The 22360-nt window shown below is 28.3% G+C and overlaps 2 protein-coding genes across 3 annotated transcripts; both read right to left on the reverse strand.

The window, feature by feature from the left end:
* Positions 1-362: 362 nt before the first annotated feature.
* Positions 363-1826, reverse strand: LOC145199277 (uncharacterized). The gene is made up of 2 exons (XM_090100877.1): positions 1467-1826; positions 363-1358 (listed from the first exon to the last, which is right to left on the reverse strand). The coding sequence occupies exons 1-2, from the start codon at positions 1757-1759 to the stop codon at positions 503-505; spliced, it is 1149 nt and encodes a 382-aa protein (XP_089957003.1). The 5' UTR covers positions 1760-1826; the 3' UTR covers positions 363-502.
* Positions 1827-4524: 2698 nt separating this feature from the next.
* On the reverse strand, positions 4525-16269 carry LOC145192978 (uncharacterized). Of its 2 annotated transcripts, XM_090100177.1 has the most exons (24): positions 16248-16269; positions 15570-15897; positions 13446-13677; positions 12993-13306; positions 12849-12895; positions 12486-12591; positions 12220-12348; positions 11886-12062; positions 11205-11563; positions 10929-11007; positions 10287-10465; positions 10126-10195; positions 9779-10020; positions 9420-9648; positions 9214-9270; positions 7638-7733; positions 7434-7504; positions 7164-7323; positions 6872-7042; positions 6557-6732; positions 6061-6398; positions 5635-5858; positions 5099-5408; positions 4525-4858 (listed from the first exon to the last, which is right to left on the reverse strand). In XM_090100177.1, exons 2-24 carry the CDS (start codon positions 15864-15866, stop codon positions 4785-4787), a joined length of 4137 nt encoding a protein of 1378 aa, XP_089956303.1. In that variant the 5' UTR covers positions 15867-15897; positions 16248-16269; the 3' UTR covers positions 4525-4784. The 2 variants fall into 2 exon arrangements, with proteins under 2 accessions (XP_089956303.1, XP_089956304.1); XM_090100178.1 differs by lacking the exons at positions 15570-15897; positions 16248-16269 and adding an exon at positions 14101-14333.
* Between the last annotated feature and the right edge of the window lie 6091 nt (positions 16270-22360).

A 22360-nucleotide genomic window follows, 5' to 3' on the forward strand; every position in this document is an offset into this window, starting at 1 on the left:
CAAAATTGATTTAAAAAATTATAGATTGCTCTAGATAGATATCTTGCTATTCCGTTAGGAATATTCTTTTCAAAATTTAGTAGTGTGATATCTAAAGCACTCTCTTTTTTCTCCCACTTTTATATTCAGCATGATTTGAGTTTTTTGGTTTTTAAGTAAAAATGTCAGATTATGAAAAATTTTGTTTGTACTTTTTATTTGTAAGTTTTTTGTTTGTAAGTTTTTCAAAAGTTTTTTAACAATAAACTAAATAAATATAACTAATAAATTTATATGTATATTAATTTTGAATTTTGAAAAGAATATAAATTTAGAAAAGATTATTCCTAACGGAATAGCAAGATATCTATCTAGAGCAATCTATACTCAATCGTTACTCTTTGATACTTATACAACCCTTATTACAACCAGTGTTACATGCTGTTGTGTCAGCACAAATTCCAATTATAAGGCTTTCAATTCCAAACTTTTTTATAACATTAAAACATGCCAATGCTTGATCTTATCCTTTTCCTGATTGACATTCAACTATGCCTAGCAGCTCATCCTGTTGCTTCCCATTTGTATTTAAATCCCAGTCTGGACTTGTAACAACAATAGCTAGACGTTCATTTACTTCAGAAATATAGTCTTCATTTAAAGCCGTAACTTTTTTTGTATCAATGTGCAAAATTAAATTACAATTTTTACATTTTTCTTTTCTTTTTTCTTTAACTAATTTTGATTCACTTAAATATAAATCTTTTCTTATTTTTTCTACTTTTGTCTTTGAAAGTTTTACTTCATTTAGATTGATATTTCCACATCTTAAAAATAATGCTAATAATCCTGTCTGTACTCCAACAGAAATTCCAAAACGCCCACAAAATATTGAAGTTTTTTTGATAAGTTCATCAATATCTACTGTTACTGTCATTTTATTTCGTTTTATGTTAGTTGATTGTTTTTCAGTTATCATTGATTGTTTATCATTATCAAAATTTTCTAACAAAAATAACTCTTGATTTCCATTAATACAATTGCTATTTGGTGAAAATTGTTTTAACTTTGAATTTTTTGTGGTAGATTCCTCCATTTGCTCAAACTCCTTGGCTTTCCTTTTGCGAAACTCTCTGTTGGAATAAACTTTTTGATATTTTTTGTCTATTTTGTCAATTACCATTGTTCTTGCAGTTTTTTGGTCTTCATAAAACAAAATATCGCATTCTTTTGCATCTTTTGATCGAATTCTATCTTTTTCAATTATTTCATAAAGTTTTGGGTGCCCTATGTCAAACAATTCTTTTTCTAATGCCGTTTTTTTTGAACGATAAGATACCATTTTCTTGTGATGATATATTAACTTGGAAACATTTTCCCTAAAATAAATTAACAAATTTTTATTTGTCATTTAGCTTAAATTTTTATATCAATAATTATCAATAATTATGTAATAAACTATGAATATTATTTAAATCGATAGCTACCTAATACTTCTACAACTAATGTGTGGTATACCACCCATAAGCCACGGTTTTCTAAGAGCAGAAACAACGCATTTGGGCTGACATGTTTTATCATTACAAAGCAGCTCGTGATTTATATCAAGAGGGCAGGATATAATTTCGGTGTGTTTTTTATTTTTATTGAAATTTAGTAATCTGCAGCAGTGATAAAAATATCTTAAAACGTCGCCTTTTGTAGGCAAACTTCTGCAATCAATTTCGTGGGTTTGTCCTAATAAATATATTTCAGTATTTGAACGTGTTGATATTGCCATTTTAAATTTAAAAAGTTACAAACGCAGCGCAGTTTCATTAAATAAATTATTGCTCGCTGTGGTTATAACTCCGCGTAGGTCCGGCAGAGCAAATTAAAAAAAATTCACCAAAAAATGTACTAAATATAAAATATTCAAACCCCAAGGGAGGTCAGGAAATTTAAAGTTTTTCAAAAATTTTTTTAGAAAAAGTCTTGTATATCAACGCAGAATGGGAAAATAAAGTGGCAAAGTTATAGTTTTTTCGACCCCTAAAAACTTCGTTATATATATATATATATATATATATATAACGAAGAAATTACAGCTATGTATGGTACTTAAAGTTTGATGCCTTGCGACAATCATCAGCTATGAAATACAATATAACAGTAATAAAACCGTTGCAAAACCGTTACACTTTTTCTTTTTTCTATTTTCTATAAGAAACGTGCTTATAAAAAAAACTTGAAGCCCTAAAATCTTAAGAAACTTTTAGTACGAAGTTATTTTTCGATAAAAAAAACTTATTTTATTAAGAGTTCGAGAACATTCTGAACGAACGTTTGATAAAAGCGACGTTTTTTTCACTACTGAGTTTTCAAGGAAATTTGTTCGACAAAATTTCGATTTGACCGATTTTCGAGTTACCAGGTTTAACTGTAGTTTAGGCCTCGTCACTAGGTGTCAAAATGTGAAAAAGGAAATTTGTTTTTGTGTCTGCATTTGGAAATCATTTCGTTCTTTTTATTCAATAAATTTCTGTGTTAACAAATTATGGTCATGTACTTTTTATGCAGGCAAAACGTGCAATTTTTTGTAGCCGGGTTGTAGCATTTGTAGCGCTTTATAATTCTCCATTTAAAAACAAGTGTAAAATTTTTCTACTTTTACTTTCCATACCTCTTTAGATAGTTTCCATACCTCTTTAGATAGTTTCCATACCTTTTTTAATGATTCAGGGTCGTTTTTATACTTTTATATACTAAAAAATTTTAAGTGGTTTGCGTATCTTAATTTGAATGATGTTTTTTAACTTACATCATTCAAGTATTACCTGCAATCACACGTTCAATAGCATACTCAAAATCCACAGAGTCTACGTATTTTTAATTTAATCGGGTTGCATGCGAGGCAGCCTCGATTACAAATATTTGCTAAATCAGCACCTATAACCAAAAAATTAAATAAAACTTTAAAAATATCATAAAAGTATCATATCTTTTGTATACTCTTTTCTGCGCATTGCAGTTCTGCAGGACTCGCAAATCCCCTAAAGAATGTGCGAATCACACTCATCAAGATTTTTATGACACAAGTGATAATTTCGTTCTGCTTGAAAAGCTTTTAGCTGTCTTTTTGTTATTTTGAGACACGACATACATATTATTGCTTACAAACTGAAATTAAAATTTAAAAAATATTTTTATCATTTTTATGCTCAAAGAGAATATCTAAATTAATAATTTGAAAAAAAGAACATCGCTTTGAAAAATACACATCTTAAACTATATAGCGTGGAACTTTATAATTTTTGGGAAAGAAAACTTGACTTCATATAAAAAACTTTTTTGTCGCAGGGATAGTCCCCCAGCGTACGATTGTGTGCAGCTTAAAGGTAAACTTTATGTAAAAAGAGCAAAAACAAGTATGATATCTTTTATTCCTATAAGAAGGCAGATTACCACATTTTAAACAATTTTAGTGGAGTTTTCTGAGCTAAAGACATAAATAATGTTGTTGATATACCCCTATGAAAACAATTGTCTAAGCATCATGATATTTGCACTCATTTAGCAAATAAATTGTAGACTTCATGCACAAAAATTGCAAAAAACAGAAAAAGTCAATATTGCAACTGCTATAAATTCTTAAATATAGATGCGATCAGGTTAATTTACCAGCATGTTGTTGCACCCATCAGGTGTATTGCCACCAAGCTTTATTGATCTTCTTACATTGGTACAAATTTTAGAGTCATTTTTTGGGTGACACACGAAGCTGTTAAAACTGTACTGTACTGAAAACTTTAAAAGCAATTTTTTTTTCCGCGAACAAAACTAAAAGATTCAATATTTGTATCAAGGGATCCTCGGATGTGTTTGCTATCACTCCATGTAGGTAACGCTCTCGGGTCACGCTTGGTTATCACTATGGTTATTGTGATAAAATTGTCACTGAGTGATTAACAAAAAAACTTGAATGTTTATTAATTTATTAACTTTGGGAGCGAATAGACTCTTTGGATATAAAACTAGGTTTCATACAATTTAGCTTTTTGTTATCTCCGTGTTGTGAGAAAAAAACTCAAAAATGTTTTAGTTAGATATTTTTAATTTATGTATTTAGATAAGTTTCAAAGAACGCGCTTCTAGTAAGCAATATATACAGAATTTTCACCAGATATCTTTATTACGTAATCAAAATATAAAATATAAGCAAAAAAACAGTATCAAAAAGTTTGGGAGCGAATAGACTCTTTGGATATAAAACTAGGTTTCATACAATTTAGCTTTTTGTTAGAATTGTTGAAATTTTTAAATATTAAGTCCAGCAAAAACATCACCAAATGACCAAGAGGGCAGCTATAAAATTTTAAAATCTCAATGTATTTGGTTTTTTTACAGAGCGTATTGTACATTCAAAAGAAGAGGTTTTGTCCTTGGCAATGAAAAATTGCAAAAAACAAAAAAAGTCAAAAAGTCAAAAAATCTTATTTTTAGAAAGAAAAAAATAAGATTTTTTTTACCTTTCATTGTTCCGTGTTGTAAGAAAAAACTCAAAAATTTTTAAATTATGTATTTAGATAAGTTTCAAAGAACGCACTTCTAGTAAGCAATATATACAAAATTTTCACCAGATATCTTCATTACGTAATCAAAATATAAAATATTAGTACAAAAACAGTATCAAAAAGTTCTCGTTAAAATTCAAAATTTGAATAGCGGTCAAAATCAAAATTCAAAACTTGAATGGCGGTCAAAATTTAAGTTTTTTCGTCGTCAATTTTCTTTAAACGCAGCAAATTTATAAAAATCCAAACATTTTACGTATCGAGAGCTTTGTTGTTTGTACCAATGTTTACTCTGTACTTTTGATTGGCCGAAATTTCTTTTGTTACTAAAATGTTAAAAACAATAAATAGAATGACATTTTTCCGACTAAAATAAACGGCGCGTGAAAAAAAAAATTGCGTTAAATTAGAATTGAAAATAATACTTTAAATTTAAAAAAGTGTTTCCAATTTTTTATAATCCAAACTATTGAAACGAAATGACATCAAAGTTCAGTTACTAAATTTGTTAGGATGTCCTTATAAATTAAACTCAAACACAGTTCAAGAAAAATCGAAAAAGATACCTGAAGTTCTTTTAAACTGTGAACACACCAACGCCACGACAAGAAGCAAGCCGCATAATGCACCAAAGACAGAAGCTAATATGATTAACAAGTCTATTTTATCACTTTGCTTCTTGTTTTCATTTTTCAGCCTTAACTCTTCGGATTCAAAGTCGAGACCTTCATTAGCGAATACTCTTAGTACACACTGATGATTCTTAACACTGACACAGAACTCGCTTGAGAAAAATACATTATCAGGACAGTCAGTAAATCCAGTATTAAGTCTTATGATTTTTCCGAGTGACCGTGATTCCACATCAGCTATTTCCTAATTTTTTACAAAAGATTTATATACCGTAGTAATTTATAAACCTTAAACATTAAGTTTTAATGCCCCATCGATACCCATGTTTTGAAAAAATTGTTGTTTATTACAATGCGCTAAAAGAACTTTAAACTCAAGGTGTTTTATGTTACTTTAGGATCTAATCACCATAAAATTAATATTTAAATTTATGCAATTTGTTTTATAATTGTTATTATTAATTGCTTACTTCTTTAGTTAGGTTGCGCTCGTACCAAAACCGATCTCCGTCTCTAAACCTCACGAACTGCTCCGTGATGATTTTATGAAAAGTTTCTCCGACTTCAGAGTTGTTCACATGATCCTCAGCCAAACCTCCAACCCATAAGTCGATGTTATCAACACTTTGGTAAAGAGCTTCTAGGTTTTTTGCAAGGTCCTTGTCAGAGGTTATTTCATCGAAAGATTTGTAAACTGAAAAATAATAAACGTTAAAACTAAAAAATAATAAACGTTAGAATTAAAAACTGCTTAAAAGAAAACTTATAAAAAAAAACAACATAAAACAAAAAATAATTGGATATCGATTAAACTGATCTTATTTTTTTGAAAGAAAAAAATTCTTTCTTTTTTTTTTTTCAATAATCAATTTAACAGAAATTCAGAAGATTTTTACCTTTCAGACCGAGATATTTACGAACAGTGTTAAAGTCAGCTAACCCATGATCTCTACCTCTCTGAATATTCAAAGAAGCAAGATCAAAACCACTTTGAGTGCCAGTAGATGCCACTGAAGTTGGAAACAATGTGTTTCTCATTTCATCCACCATCCACATGTCTACTTCCTGAGCTCTAAATCGTACTGCTCCACGCAATACAGGATCAATACCACCTTCACGTTCCAAACGATGGGGTTTAAAGTACATTTCACGCAAAATCGCATGCCCTTCATCAATTGGTGTTCCATCAGGCTTCAGTCGGTAAATGAATGAATTTACTTGACTGTGACCGAACCTAAATATCATCATATAAATAAAGTACAGAAGCAACAGAGCAATAAAGAATATATTACTAATAAGTAAAATATAATGTTAATAAGTTATGTTAAAATTAGCAATTAGATCTCTTACACACCCAAAATATTGTTACAATTCGTACAGCATAGTAATTACCTAAAAGCAGCTGTAGTGAACTCATTAGAAACATCAACACTAACACTCTCATTGTAACCATTATACTTAGGTAAGTTACCGCCCAATATAGCAGGTAGGTATTCATTATATGTGACCGATTGAAGTTCAGCTATTACCAAACGACGAGCCTTTTGAAATATTTCTTCATCTGTTGCCTAAAAAATTTACATTAGGCCATTACAATATTTGAAATTCACTGAGAATTAGATTATGCCAATGAAGTCTTAAACTTTAAGATACAAAAACCTGGTTTCTTCTCTCCTAACTTATTCAAATTAAAATTTTATTTCTTACCATGGGATGTTTGTACTGATAATCTTGAGCTAAGCGATTATGCTCCCTCAAAAACAAAGTATGCAAAGCCATCAATCCAGGTTGCACATTAGAACGAATATCCCCTGCAACATAAAGTTGGTCATAAGGACACCCTGTAGGATTTTCATTTGGAAAGGCATCTATGTTTTTCTATTGAGTAGAATCATAATTTATGCACATACAACAACATTTTTAATAAACCTAATTTTTTTTTAGATTTTAAAGAATAAATTTTAACAAACAACGTGCAGTGGGAATAAGATTTACTTACTGGAGGAAAACTATTCTCTAATTTCATTCTTCCCCCTTTAAACTCACGAAGATTTGCACAACGGCCTACAGTGACACCATATATCATGCTTCCATCAATATATGCAGATAAGGTGTTTAACTGCTTTCTCTCATCCTTCCCAGGATACATACCAGAACATCTGTACAAACATAAAACTGTATCAAAGTATGTTGAAACAGTCGGTAGAAAAATAAAAATGTTTTAGATTATGTTGTTAAAAGAAAGAAAATATCCTAAATAATGCCTTACTTGTTGTATTGTGACCTAATAAATGGCATATACTCCTGACCAGTGTTGTATGGGTCAAAGTGAACATCACCCTAAACATGGACAGTTGAAACAAATTTACAAGTTTATTTTGACAACAAAGTTAAAGCCATATTTTATTTTTACAATTCATTTTTTAAATTTTTTTTTTACTAAAAAGTCATACCTACTTCTACAAAATTTTACCTTTGGAATAGTTATTGGCATCCACACATGATTTTCATAATACTGGAATTCAAATCTGGGTAACAGAGTGGTGTGGTCTGTGTCATGAATTATAAACTAAAGAAATATATTTATAAAAAAAACTTTTCATTTTTTTTTGAAAAGATTTAGAATTTTAGAGTGGCTGGCTAACTACAGTATGCATTTTAATATACCATATAAATACAAGTTTACAAGTCAAGAACTAATGCTGTTTAGAATCAATAACATTTATTAAGAATGTAAAAAGAAGAAAATATTCATCTGTGGAAAATAAAAATTAGCAAACTCGTTTCTAATTCTTACATATTTCAGTTCAATTGGTCATTGTCTTATCGTTTTAGATAGTGTGTGTGGGGGCTTGACTATCATATTTTTAAGAGGGAAAAAAAATACTCATCAACATTCTTCTCAGTAAAATCTTTGGCCCTGGCTGGTTGAAAGATTCTATGATACTCTCTGATTAAGTTCAGGGCAAGAGAAAAAAAAAAAAATCTACCCCAGGTTTTAAAAATTGGCATACAGATTTTTTTTGTAAAACTTTCCAGTTAAAAATAGGAAGTCAACTCATAAAACGCCTTGACTTATATACATATACCACTATATAAGTCAAGGTAGTACATATTATCAATGCAGACAATAATATATATCAATGGTTTTTAAACTGTTTAAAAAACAAGAACATTCTAAAATCTTATTTAGAATATGGATTTTTTTTTCACATGGATGCAAGAAACATTTTATTTAACAAACCCTAGTTCTTGTGAATCAGTAAAATATAAAAATTTGAATAACTTTTAACTGACGTACCTTAAGTAACTTATAAACAAGTTGAAGAAAGTAAATTCTTTTTCAAGTTTAAAATTGAATATTAAATTAAAATTTTTTACTTTTTTTCTTAAATTAAAATACCGCTTTTCTTAGAACCTGACAAGGCGTTTTGAAAGAAGAATGGTATCTAATCAGATTTCCAAGATTTATTGAATGTAAGCTCTTGTTGAGCTGAGGGAGATATTGTGATGCTAACAATCCAATCTTTTGACAGTAATTAAGTTAAATTAAGTTTTGGACTTTCACAAAATCCTACCAATGATTCAGTGGATTGTAACAAAAGTGTGTTAGTTTTAACTAAGATGACAGTTAGTGCAATAAAGCTCATACATCAAAGTCTTAAAAAAAAACCAAAAATGCTTGCTTAAACTGATGATTGCACAATTAACAGAATTTTTGTCAAGATGCAAAAAGAGCAAAAAAAACTTTGATTGATTGGTTCATTATCCAATGCTCTTAGATTGTTTTTCAATGTTTTAAGATTTAAATGGTCTAAAATATTGGGGATACAAACTTATTCCTAGGGTTTATATTTTAATAGAAATTGTAATATTAGTATTACAATCCTTGGGATACGTTTCATTGAAACGTAATTTAGAAACAAAAAATGATTTGAGCAAGCTGTTATTGTAAGTCAAAAAGATTTTCTTTTCTAATGCATATTTTTTCATAGTAAATACATTTTTTTCAAATGATAACTTGATCTAAAGAACTTTTACAGCATTACCTGACCATAATGCATTGTGAAATCACTCATGCTTCGATTGCTAAAACGATCTTCAATCTTCAATTAAAGAAAAATAATAACGTAATTTTAACAGATTTGCAAAGTAAAAAATATTTTTTTAAAAAAAGGATTATTGCAAAGATAAAATTAAATATGTTAACTACAATATTGATAATTTAACATAAGCACACTATAAACATAAAAACCTGTTTCATAAGAACATTACTAATCAGTCTGGGTGATGGTCTATTTGAACCCAATCCACTTAGTTCATTCGGATATGGGCATGTGTTGTTTATCCTTTGATCTAAAGAGCATGCACCAGCAGGATCAGATACTTTATCCGCATATGATCGAGGAGCAAGATGAATTAGTGGTTGGGATACTGAGCCCCAATCTACTTTACCCATGTTATTAGATTTTCCATCTAGTCGTCTAATAAATTTTTTTTTTATATAGAAAACATTAAAAAAAAAAGATCGGCAAATCAAAAATTTAAAAATCAAATACAATTTAAAAAAAATGTAACTATAAGATATAAAAGATATATAAAAATACAAATTACCTTTCCACAGTGGGTGAAACAACTAAAGTATTTGCTGGAAGACCATTATTACAAATTGTATACCCTAAAACTACTCTCATGTCAAGTTCTGTTATCCCCACACTTTGTAGATTTAAACTATCTGGTTTTGCTGCAACAGTGTATTTAAATGTTTGCTCCCCAACATCAAATAAAGATAAAGGAGATGGATCATATCTTAAAGTTTTCATGTCTTGATTAATAGTGATCTTTCCAATTTTAGGCTATATTAATAAATATATCAAGTCATGATCAGCAACTAATTCAAGTAATAAGTCATTAAAGAAAAAAATCAGCATCTTAATACCCTTATTTAAATAAAGTATCACCTGTGATACATATTTGATAAATAAGAATGGGCACTCCTCAACCTGACTCCACATTAATGTGATGCTATTCCTAGTGAAATCAAATCAATATTATTCTTAAGTATTGAACTGTACATCAAGATAACAAATTTAAGATCTAAAGAGAGTATTAAAAAACTCACTCTTCTGGCTGCACAACATTTATTTTTGTATTAACAGGTACACCATTAATTATAACTTGCTGCTTAGTTCTTGGCCAAAATACTTTCACTTGTGTGAGGCCTTCCATCTTACCCAAACCAAAATGTGCTATTAGTTCACTTTGGCCCAAGAAGTTTGTTTTTGAGCCAATAGAAGATGTCTGAAAAACAAAAAAACTACTAATTAATTGCGTACTAAATAATTGTGGGATTAAAATTAACAAATTAACTTGATTCTCATTAAAACAATTACTGTAAATGAAATTGTCATACTGAATTATGAATTAAATAGATGTGAGTTGATAAATTAATTGGTGGAAAATTTAAAATTTTTGCTTTTATTTACAATAATTATATGAGTTTAAAGAATAGGATGGATATTATAACAATAGTATTGATTATTTAATGTTATATTGTGTATAATTTAATCAAAAAAATGATGCAAAAGTAATTAAAGAATAGTGAAAAAACTGTAAACTTTTTTGTCTTCATGAAAAACTAAAAAAAATATAAAGTTTTAAAAGTTGTTTGAGAACGCAAAAAGTTTTAAAAGTTGTTTGAGAACGCAAAAAAAAGCAAATAATTGTTGTTAACTGTTTTTTAAATAAATTTTTTTTTTTAAACCTGTTGCATTCCTGTTTCATCTGTTATATAAACTCGAGCTCCATAACTATCACAAAGTTTTTTTGTATTATTCAAACATCTAAAAAAAAATCTTTTCAATACGATACTGTAATATATTCTATAAAACATATTATTATGCAACATAATATATTATCTAGTCTTCTCTTTTAACTATAAGTAAAAAAATGACTTTAGAATAAAATAGCACAACTAAATAACAAAAACAACAACAAAAAACAGAAAACACCAATTCTTGTAAATTAAATAAAAATTTACGTGTGCAAAACTCTAACTCGCAGCCAAAAAGCATCATTTCCTTTATTTTTAAAAAACTGGATTGGTCCAAAATTAGGTACAACTAACACATCTTCATCACCATCCTCTTCAAAATCAAATACCAACAATCCCCGTCCTTGTCCATCAAACTCAATTCCCTCATTTAAAGCAACATCTAGCATTGAATTATTGTGATATCCTTTATTGTGAAACAGCTGCATCTTATCTTTTGCATACTCATCATCTAGTACAGTTCCAAATGTATCAATGCCATTAGTTGATACAATATCCAAATTACAATCATTATCAAAGTCAATAAAGGAAGCTCCCCAGGCCCAATAGCCATTTTTGACACCAACCTGAAATGTTAAAATAAAATAAAAGAACACAGACATCAAATATCAGTCTGAAGAATTAATACCAATAAACAATAAACCAAGTTCTTTCTTTTTATTGTTAATAGCTTAAAAAAAAAGCTGAAGCAGAAAATGAAGAAAAAAAAGGAAAAGGTTGGATTATAAACAAATTTCACAAATTTATCATTTTAAGAAAACATCTTTGGCATAAGCTAGTGCAAGTGTTAACTTAATTATTTGTATAAGATTTTTATTCATGATCTAAAAGACCAAATAGTAGCTACAGATATTGATGATTGAGTTAAAAATATCTAATTAAACCTACATCTTTTGCAATATTAATAAAAGTTCCATTTGCATTGTTTTGAAACAAACCATTACCAGAAGGACCAGAAAGACAGTTTCCAAATGAACAAGCAGTTGAAGAAAAATACGTTCCTGTTAGCATTACATCAATATAACCATCTTTATTAAGATCAGCAGTTGTATGACCCATAGCATTCTAAAGTTCCAAAAAACTTTGTCATAATTATAATCAATAATTCACAAGACAAAAAAATACATTTCAGAAATTAATATAAATAAATAGGAAACTATTTCTGTTTTTTAGATTTAACAGCAAAAAAAAAACAAAAAAAAAGAAGAAAAGTTAAACATACTATGTTAACATCAATACCACAAGACTCTGTACACTCAGTAAAAGTTCCGTCCTTATTGTTCCAAAACATTTTGCTACCATGGAAATCGCCAGTGATAAGTATCTCAGGCCATCCATCATTATTAAAATCCTTAAAGAATATACATAAATTGTAAACAATACAAACACTGATTTAGTTTAAATACAAAAACAGTTCATAAAAAAAAAAAGAAATAACATAATTAACAGGTAAATTGTAAAGTGTAACAGTAAAACTTAAAAACTCACAGTGAAAGATGCACCAAAAACAAAGGTACCAGAGCTGTGCCTATTATAATACTTCCAATAGCTATCCATATTTAGACCAGCTTTATCAGTTACATCTTCAAAGAAACTGAATAATAAAGAAAATAAAAGTTCTATAAGTGTGAAGAATAAATATGATTTATTACATGATACTAAACTAAATATAATTTTCATTTTTGCATATTTATTTTGTCCATTTCTATAAATTAAATATTTTTCCTGTTTAATCACTCTACATGGGTGTATAAATAATATATATAGCTTGTTTTACACCCTTACTATAACCTCATCATAAAAGGCTTAAAATTTGTTTCTAAAAATAGTTTATTGAACATAAACACAAACCCAGGATTTTCCTTTCCTAGATTACGCAATAGTCTATTAGCAGTTACCTAAAAATAATGATTTATCATGTTAAGAACAATATTTAAGGAAATTAGTATTATAGATGTTTAAAGATTTACTTATGTATAACAGTTTTTTTTTTACCTCTCCATAAAAATGGTAAATCCATTCAGAAACATATATATCAAGATATCCATCCAAATCAAAATCACCAAATGAAGGGGTCATTCCAGCTAAATGACGTCTGTTTGGAAACTGTAAGGAAGCACCTCTAATAAGGGCTTCCTCTGTAAATCTGCCTCCTTGGTTTATGTATAAGTAATGACGACTATCACCTACAGTTGTAACATAAAGGTCCAGATCACCATCAGCATCCACATCAATCCAACCAGCACCATTACCATATAAATCAGGCCCAACATTTGCAGAATCTGTAACATCTGTAAAAGTGCTGTCACCTGTATAAATAAGAATGCGTAAAATATCAATGTCTTAAGAATTTACTTTACCTAGCATTAGGAAACATAAGAACACACAAAAAAACACAAAAACAAATTTTAATGACAAATATTTAATGAATCAATTAATACTCCATACCATTATTTCGATACAACATACTTCGATCTAAAGCTCTTGTAAAAAACACATCTTGGAAACCATCATTATCAAAGTCACCTACAGCTGCACCACCTGTTAACATCTCCATTAGACATAAATCTCCATTTAATCGACTTGTAACATTTAACTCTTTTGAAAGTGCCACATAATCAAATCTGCAATCTGGACGCAGTGGAGGACCTTTACGATGAACTTGCTTAAATCCTACCTCCTAAATTTCAAAACAATTTGCTCATTTAAATTTTTTTTCAATCGCTTGTTTAAATTTTTAAGCAACATAAGTTCCTAAGCAGTCAATTTATCATTTATTTATAAACAAATTTTAAAAAAACAAGATACAAAATGATCATTTTTTCTATGTTATCATTAGGAATGATCACATTATATCTTATTTGGTGTGTTGATATGCATGTGAAATATCATCAAAAAAGCTCTTTCCTTGTTATTGTTATTCATTTATAGTATTACTATAATTCTTAACAGATTACATTCATATTATTAAGATTCATTGTAAATGAGATAACATTATTTAGATGAAGCATTATGTACGCATTATTTTTATGCTAAATTGTTATAACTATTATGCCTTGGGAGTATACATACCATATGTAATACTAAAAATACATCAGTATACCTGGTAACATATCTACATCATTTCTTTTACCTATCATCATACACTCTATCATAATCTCCAACAACTGAACTGCATACTCCTTTCATGTTATAATTTTTTAAAGAATGCTCCTGCAGCTTTGATCGGCTTATTTTGTTAAAAGAATTTTTATCCTAAAAGTTAAATTTATAAACTGAATACATTTTATAATGGAGTGTGATTTGGCTTCAGAGTTTGTTGCCGTGAATATTATCATTATTATACTCTCCTACACTTATTTAGTTTACTTTAGTCGATTTTTTGGAAAGAGAATAATAGTACAATTAATTTGCCGAATAATGCGAAGTTGTACGTACGTCACCACCGTTTATCCGGTCTTCACACCCCAATGATATATTAAGGTGAGTTTCCACTCATCCGTTTTTGCTACGGGAAAGAAATGGCTTGCACGGCTTAACTTTTCGGATCGAAGTTAGACATCTAGTATATATAATATATCATTGTCACACCCATGCTCTCTTTATTATATGGAGAAGTAGAAAGAGGTTGTTTCTTGCACGATGTAAGGTAACTATTATATGCTTTTCAACTCGAATTTTAAATCTATCTTCGAAATTGATTATAACATATCGGTCAATCATGTTGATCAAAAATGAAAAGTTATTTGCTGCTTATTTACAGACTGTATAACAAATGAAGACTTCAGGGGGAAGGTCTGCAGCTGTCTACTTTTTCTACTTTTGAGAAAAATTGAATTTATTTGTTTGAAGGCTTCAGTAATCTTTGATATTAATATCAAAGATTACTGAAGTCTTCAAAACACCTCGATAGTGCCTGATAACGGGGGTTTTTCGCTTGTATATTTTCAGAAGAAATGGGTAAGCAGCAGTACATGATTAAAAAAATCGGTCATTTGTAATTTTTCCCACGTAGTCTTCAATTAGATGGAAGAAACTATATTCGACACTACTTGTTATTCCACTGTTTTTATACAAGTTCATAAATTTAACATTGTAGTTTTTAATTGTTATGTTAGGAATTTAATGAAAATTGTTTTCTTTATGTGATAGTTGCAACTTCTAAGGCGAGAATAAAGATGCTACTTTCTTTAACTAATTTTTTTAGATCGATTTTAATAAAAAGATGATTTAAAAAAAAAAATAAACTTAACTGAGGTTATTGCTTGCTTTTTAAACCATCGTCATTTTATCATCATCATTAAACTATCATCATTATATCATCATCATTAAACTATCATCATTATATCATCATCATTAAACTATCATCATTATATCATCATCATTAAACTAAAAACTAATTTTTTACCGAAAATATTTTCCTATTTTCTTTTTTTTTTAATGGTCATATTATCTACAATTCTTTCTTTCTTTCTCTCTTTCTGTCTGTCTTTCTTTCGATTTTTCGAATTAGAAGCGTTAAAAAACTGTAAACTAAGTTCACAAAAAAAAAAAAGAAAATAGAAATTTTACCTGAGCTACTTCTTCGTATGTTTTATTTGATTTGCTTTCATTCGACTTACTTTGAGCGTTTGGTAGTTGACACGTTTTATGACTTTCCACCTCCAGCTGATCATTTAGCAAAACTTCTAATTTGTTTACCTCTGTCTTTCTCTCCCACTCGTTACCAAGACTATCGATAAACTTTTGGAAAGTTTGTGTGTAAGTACGCGAAAATCTATCAGTTTTTGTTTGTATGCTTTTACTAGAGCTCATACAGAATAAAATTAAGAAAATGGCGCAAATAAAGCACCGACTCGTTCCCTCCATGGATTTGATCTGCTTTACTATGCGTTTCTACCTAAAAAAAAGCATAACATTAAATTTTTAAATAATTTTTAAAGAGCTCTATCGTTCGTTCTCATTCAACTTTTTTAAATTTTTCATGAAGGTTATTTTTCATGAATATCTCGAGCCATTTTTAATTTTTTTAATGTTTAAACATGAGCTGGTGAATATATTTATTTTAATATTAATTTATGTAAATAATATTTATTTAAGTAAACGGATTAATAGATATAAATGGACTTAAAGATATAAATATAATGAACAAATAAGTAAAAAAAGCAAGCTAATTGTGCATTTAATTAATGGTTTTTTTTTTATGACAATTATTATTTTTATAACAGTCAATAATTGAAGCTCAAATACCTTTTTTTTCCTCGTTGATTAACTTCGCGGTTGCTAAAAAAAATACTGTACCTGGCTTTATATAGCAACTGTCATGTGATGGCTACGTCATAGAACCTTGATCTATTAACTCCCTTTAGCATTTGTGAGAAATCTTTATCACTCAAGGGCTTAAAATTGAATAGCATTCATGACTTAACTAATAGGTTTTGCAAGTCTTTTTATTCTCTGAGCAATTTACTTTTATGTGGCTGGTCTACTTTTTTTATATTTAGAAAGATTGCTTCTTTTGATACACCGTCGGCAACCATTTGTGTTATTGAGTAAAATAAAACAATTCTCTTTACTCTATCAGTACTTTGAACACCACTGGTAGTGGTGTTTAAAACACTGATAGAGTAAAATGAATGGCATATGTGTCACTATGAAGATTACAAAAAAAAGGGGAAGAAGAGTATTTTTTAAAAGAATTATTTACTAATTTAAATCAATTTAAATGATGAAGAATTAAGCCAAAAATAAATTGTCAATTAAAAAGATGATGCTAAACTAGTCTACTTTGGCATCAAATGCTAATATTTCTTTATTGAGAAATTTCTGGCGAAACCAGTATCTTAGTTACAGTATCTAGTTACCAGTATCTAGTTATCTTTTGGATGCACTATTTAAGTAATTAAAAAACAGTAGAGTACACCATATTTATGAATAGAATAATCAGTCCAAATTATTGCATCCAAAATCGGATTCACCAGACATTTTTCAGTACCAGACTACCGGTATTGATGACCCCCTATCCACCTTTTCGAGAAACCTGGTTATTTGCGTAGACATTTAATTTTACAAGTCCCTTCCCTACTCCGTCATCATTTAGGTTTGTTTACAAACAGCTCAAAGTGTTTTAAATTTTTGTGAAGTTTTTTTCAATCAAAGGTCATGATGCCAAGTCCATTTCAAGACATTTTTTTCTCTTTCGGTCTAAAGCGAATTCTTTCTGTAGACTGTCTAGTGACCTTTATGACTTTTGATTCAAAACAACATTTTTGTGAATATTTAACCATATAATTACATAATTGCATAATTACATAATTTCATTAGATATTTTATTTTTGTCCGTTGTTTACAAAAGACAAAATAATTCATATTTAGTATTATTTTGTACGTCTAATCAAAGTTTTTTTGTTTTCTTTTTTTTTTTTTTGAAATGAAAATATCTTTTTTTTTAAATGAAAATATTATTTGAATGCATTTTAATTAAATTCTAAAGAGTATTCAATTTTAATTTTGATTTAAAAATAATTATAGAACGAATTTTAGTGTTTTATTATCTCAAACTTTCTTGAATTTTTGAAATATCTAAAACCTGTTTTGAAGGTGATACTCAAAACGCACTTTAGGTTTTATTTACGTCTTCAAATGAGATCTTAGAAGGAGTTGAACCCATCAACAAACCCCCATAAACCTTTAGCTCATCCATAAACAAATTTCATAATCACTTTTGCATGATTCGATGGGAAAATTTTATGCATTGTCTTTTTTTTGTAATAAGTAAGGGTCTGCGTCTCGGAATCTTTTTCTCGAAATGAACCGGAACAAGCGTAACGAGACGAGAAATGTCCCGGAAAAAATTGACGAATAAACTGGCCCGGAATAAAGTTAAAAACCGGGGCAATAAATTTTTATTCGGAATTTAAAAATTGTTTCCCGGATATAATTGTCTCGTCTCGTCTCGAATAAAAAAAAATAACAAGACGCAGACGCTTATAAGTAATGTTAGAGAAATTATGAAAAGACGATTAGTAATGTTTCCATGGTAATCATTTGTCAAAAAGAAAATGTCGTTAACTTATTTTGTAAAAAGTTAATCTTGAAATTAGACTAAAAAAAATAATGCAAAAACTAGACATAAAGCTAGACATAAAACTAGACATGCCTAAGTAAAGTTGATAAAATTTTCTTAAGTTCTAAGAGCTTTAATTGTAGAAATACCGACGTTACGGTTGAGTAAAGAAGACGAAGTTTTAATCTTCTTGACGAAACCGAGTAAGAGGTCTGGCGACGAGAACATATCAAATAGCTAACCAAAATACCTATAGGACCTTTAACAAAGACGCAAGTTCCCATATACCCTACAGTAATATTTAAGCGGTACCGGCAGTAAAAAAGCAACGCCAGTCAAAGCAACGCAGTAGAGGAGCATCTTAGTAAATCACTAGTTGTTAGGCGGCGATAGAACTTACAATATTTTAAAATTATAAATTTTATATATTCTCTCTTTTTAAAATGATAATAAAGAATGATGGGGTAAAAATGTTTTACCACTAATAAATGATCTTGTTTGATATTTTCTTATTACATGACGTCCCATATATTGGAAGAAACAAATTAACAACTAGAGAAGTAAAAACAAAGCAATTAATAAGTAGATAATTCCATATGTTCAGTAAGGATACAATCAAGTGAAAATTTTCTCACGAATCAAACAAAATTTCAATGCCTATGGTTATATTGTCCTCACTTTTATCTTGAGCACCATCATTAATATGATCAGCACAGTACATTGACGTCGTTTTATGAAAGTTTGGGATATCAAGAATTGCTATAAATTCACGTGGAAAAAGTTTCCTATTTTTTCTTGGTGTTTATCTCTGCACAAACGAGTGGATCAGACATTACAAGGAGCATATTCAAAATGTCTGTGTTCATATTGACTCTATGGGTTTTTCTGGAATGAAAAAATCATGTTTCTAAAGACTTTGTGACTTGTTTCTAAAACATCTTCCGTTAATTATCTAGCAGGCAATAGCAGAGCCTTGATAATATCAGACCCGTGTACGAGTATCTATGTACAGTTGCACTCATTCTGTGCCAGCTTCTAAAATGATCTATTTTCACATAATGGCAACTTGACAGAGTGCATAAAGTATTCGAGAATATTTACAATATTCTAATATCAAGCCCTGTTATTTCCAACACCTCATCAGTATTGTCAAAAAATTTGCGAATGTTATTGCGAATGTTATTGCGATTATTGCTGTTACCCCCTCCCCCCGCATTGCTTTTTGTTAATAAACGACAACATCCATTTCTTGGTAAAACTTTGTTGTAATTGCATTTTTTCATATCTTTACATTATCTTTAGTATATTTTCCTCGTGCTTGCATCAACATGTTTTTCTTTATGCTCGCCACTTTGTTGCTTGCATCAACATGTTTTTTTCCTAATTGATTATCAGTGATTAATATTTTTGCGAAAACATTTAATAAGAGATTTCTTAACAATCTAAGGAAAACATTAAAGCAGCACTTCCAATTATTTTTTTGTAACGGTTTGTGAAAGTCGCCTAATACTAGGCCTTATTCACACTTATTAACTAAACCGAGTTTTAATGACACTTGCTTTTAAAACGGTGTTTAGTTTAAACATTTTTAAACTTATTATCCTTGTCACACCAGAATAAATCAGGTTTATTTTTATGAAACCTGATAAAACTTAAATTTGCTAACTCAATTAAAAATTCTTCTACATAATACTTCGGTCAAGTCTACTTTGAAGTATTTTTGAAAAATAAAAACAAAATGGAAAAATTACGAAATGAAGAGATCGATTTTTGAAGATATCGAAGAAAATGTTATTTAAACACAAATCATACTTTTAATACACACAAATGTATGCTTAAATGTATCATACATGACGTAAGGGAGATAAAAAGAGAGAATATTAATATAATACGTATAAAAATAACTTCTTTCGATTTATATATATATATATATATATATATATATATATATATATATATATATATATATATATATATATATATTGTTATTATTATTGTTATTATTATTACTTTTATTGTTAATATTGTTATTGCTATTAGTATTACTATTATTATTGTTATTACTATTATTATTATTATTATTGTTATTATTATTACTATTATTGTTATTATTATTACTACTATTATTATTACTATTACTGTTATTATTATTATTGTTATTATTATTATTATTATTATTATTATTATTATTATTATTATTATTATTATTATTATTATTATTATCATTATTATTATTGTTATTGTTATTAATATTATTATTACTATTGTTATTGTTATTATTATTATTATTATTATTATTATTATTATTATTATTATTATTATTATTGTTATTATTATTATTGTTATTATCATTATTATTGTTATTATTATTATTATTATTATTATTATTATTATTATTATTATTATTATTATTATTATTATTATTATTATTATTATTATTATTATTGTTATTATAATTATCATTACTATTATTGTTATTGTTATTATTATTTTTGTTATTATTATTGTTATTATTATTGTTATTATTATTGTTATTAATATTATTGTTATTATTGTTATTTTATTATTATTACTATTACTATTGTTATTATTATTATTGTTATTATCATTATTTTTATTATTATGATTATCAATTTTTCATTACATCTTTTTTTTCATGGAAATTTATAAAACCTCTTGGCTTCAAAACAAAAGTTTTTTAATAAAATAACCTCGCGATACTGTCTTTAGCTACCATTTTTTAAACTCATTTTTTTGAAATAAGGTTTAAAAAGCAGTGTGAACGGAAAAATGCGTCACATGTTTAAATAACCACGATTAAAACAAGTTTGACTTTTGGTGTGAATGGGGTATAAGGAAAAACTCTGCTTAACACTGTTTTTCAACATTTTTTTAAAAACATTCAAAATTTATATAAATTATTACAAACGTCACTAATTAATGGAAGAACTTACTTATAGAAATACACTCCATTTAAAAAAAAAAAAAATTTTTAATCGATAACGATAACACAACAGCTTTCTGTTTGCATCATTTCCGCAGGGCGTCAATTTGGCAGTTGTGATTTCGTCTTTGATTCGGTAATTTTCGATTGCACAACGGACTATTGATAGTTTATTTGTAACTATTGCCTTCCGGGGGTTATTCTATTACTATTATTGACATTTTCACATGATTTTGGTAAATTTTGGTGGGTATTCGAAGATTCAATTTTGTCCATCTAAATTATCATTTTTTCCGTGTAAACCGTGCCTTGGTTTATAAGCAAATGAACACTGGGCTTACGATTAATAAAACAATTTATAGCGAAATATGTTTAAAATGATTTTTGTAACGTTAATATATGAACTATCGCGGTCTAGCGAAAACTAATTCATTTTCAAAAAGAAGGTAAGACAAGATTTAGCAATATGACTCGTGCATACAAATAGGGAGTTTAGACAATTTTTATAGCCAATGTAAATCTTTCTTATTTAAAATCCATTGGATTCCTTAATATATTTTATTTTCAAAATGGTTTCAACCACTTCTGTAACTTATTTAGTTCCAAAGATATTCGTGTTTTAATAATTTCAATTCATATACATTTTATGAAATATTTCCTTAAAGTATCTCGTTAAACTTTAGGCGCCGAAAAAAAAAACTTTTTTATCTTTTTTTTTTCTTGCGTAAAAAGTTGCGCTAACAATAAAATATCTAAAGACGGGGGAAATTTTTAAAATCTCCACTTAGAAAACAAAAAACCCACCCTATTAAACTACCAAAAAAAAAAAAAAAAAACTGATTGACATAATAAATAAATAGTTGCAGAATCTATTTTTATGTGGGGACGAAAGAATTAGCTTAATTTACAAGTATATAAACAAAACTGAAACATTTAAAGTTGAATAACTTTATCAATTCTAAAACAAAATGACGATAAATGTCACGTGACAAAACTCCCTAATACAAATCAATTAAGAAAAAACAAAAAAAAAATTTCTAACACCATTTAATTAAAGCTTACTCTTCTATTCATAAACATAATGGCGCACCTAACTCTTTCTGAATCCATATAGACACCTGAGAATTAAAGTCTTTCATATCAATCAATGATGTACCGTTGGTTTTAAAATAAATTAAACTGTTTGTGATAATCAAAACAGATAAAAGGATTGATGTTATTTGATCAGCATAAAGCTTGCAATCTTTTGTTAATTGGTATCCTCATTTGATAGCAACTATATTTATACATTAACGCCGAGCTTATCAGACCTGTCACCTTTTAACTTTTTTGTGCAAGCCGTTAAGGTAATCT

Source organism: Hydra viridissima, unplaced genomic scaffold (assembly GCF_058129835.1).
Source record: "Hydra viridissima isolate aposymbiotic clone 2 unplaced genomic scaffold, HvirCarnegie_v1 scaffold_10, whole genome shotgun sequence".
In the NCBI taxonomy this organism is placed as follows: Eukaryota; Metazoa; Cnidaria; class Hydrozoa; order Anthoathecata; family Hydridae; genus Hydra; species Hydra viridissima.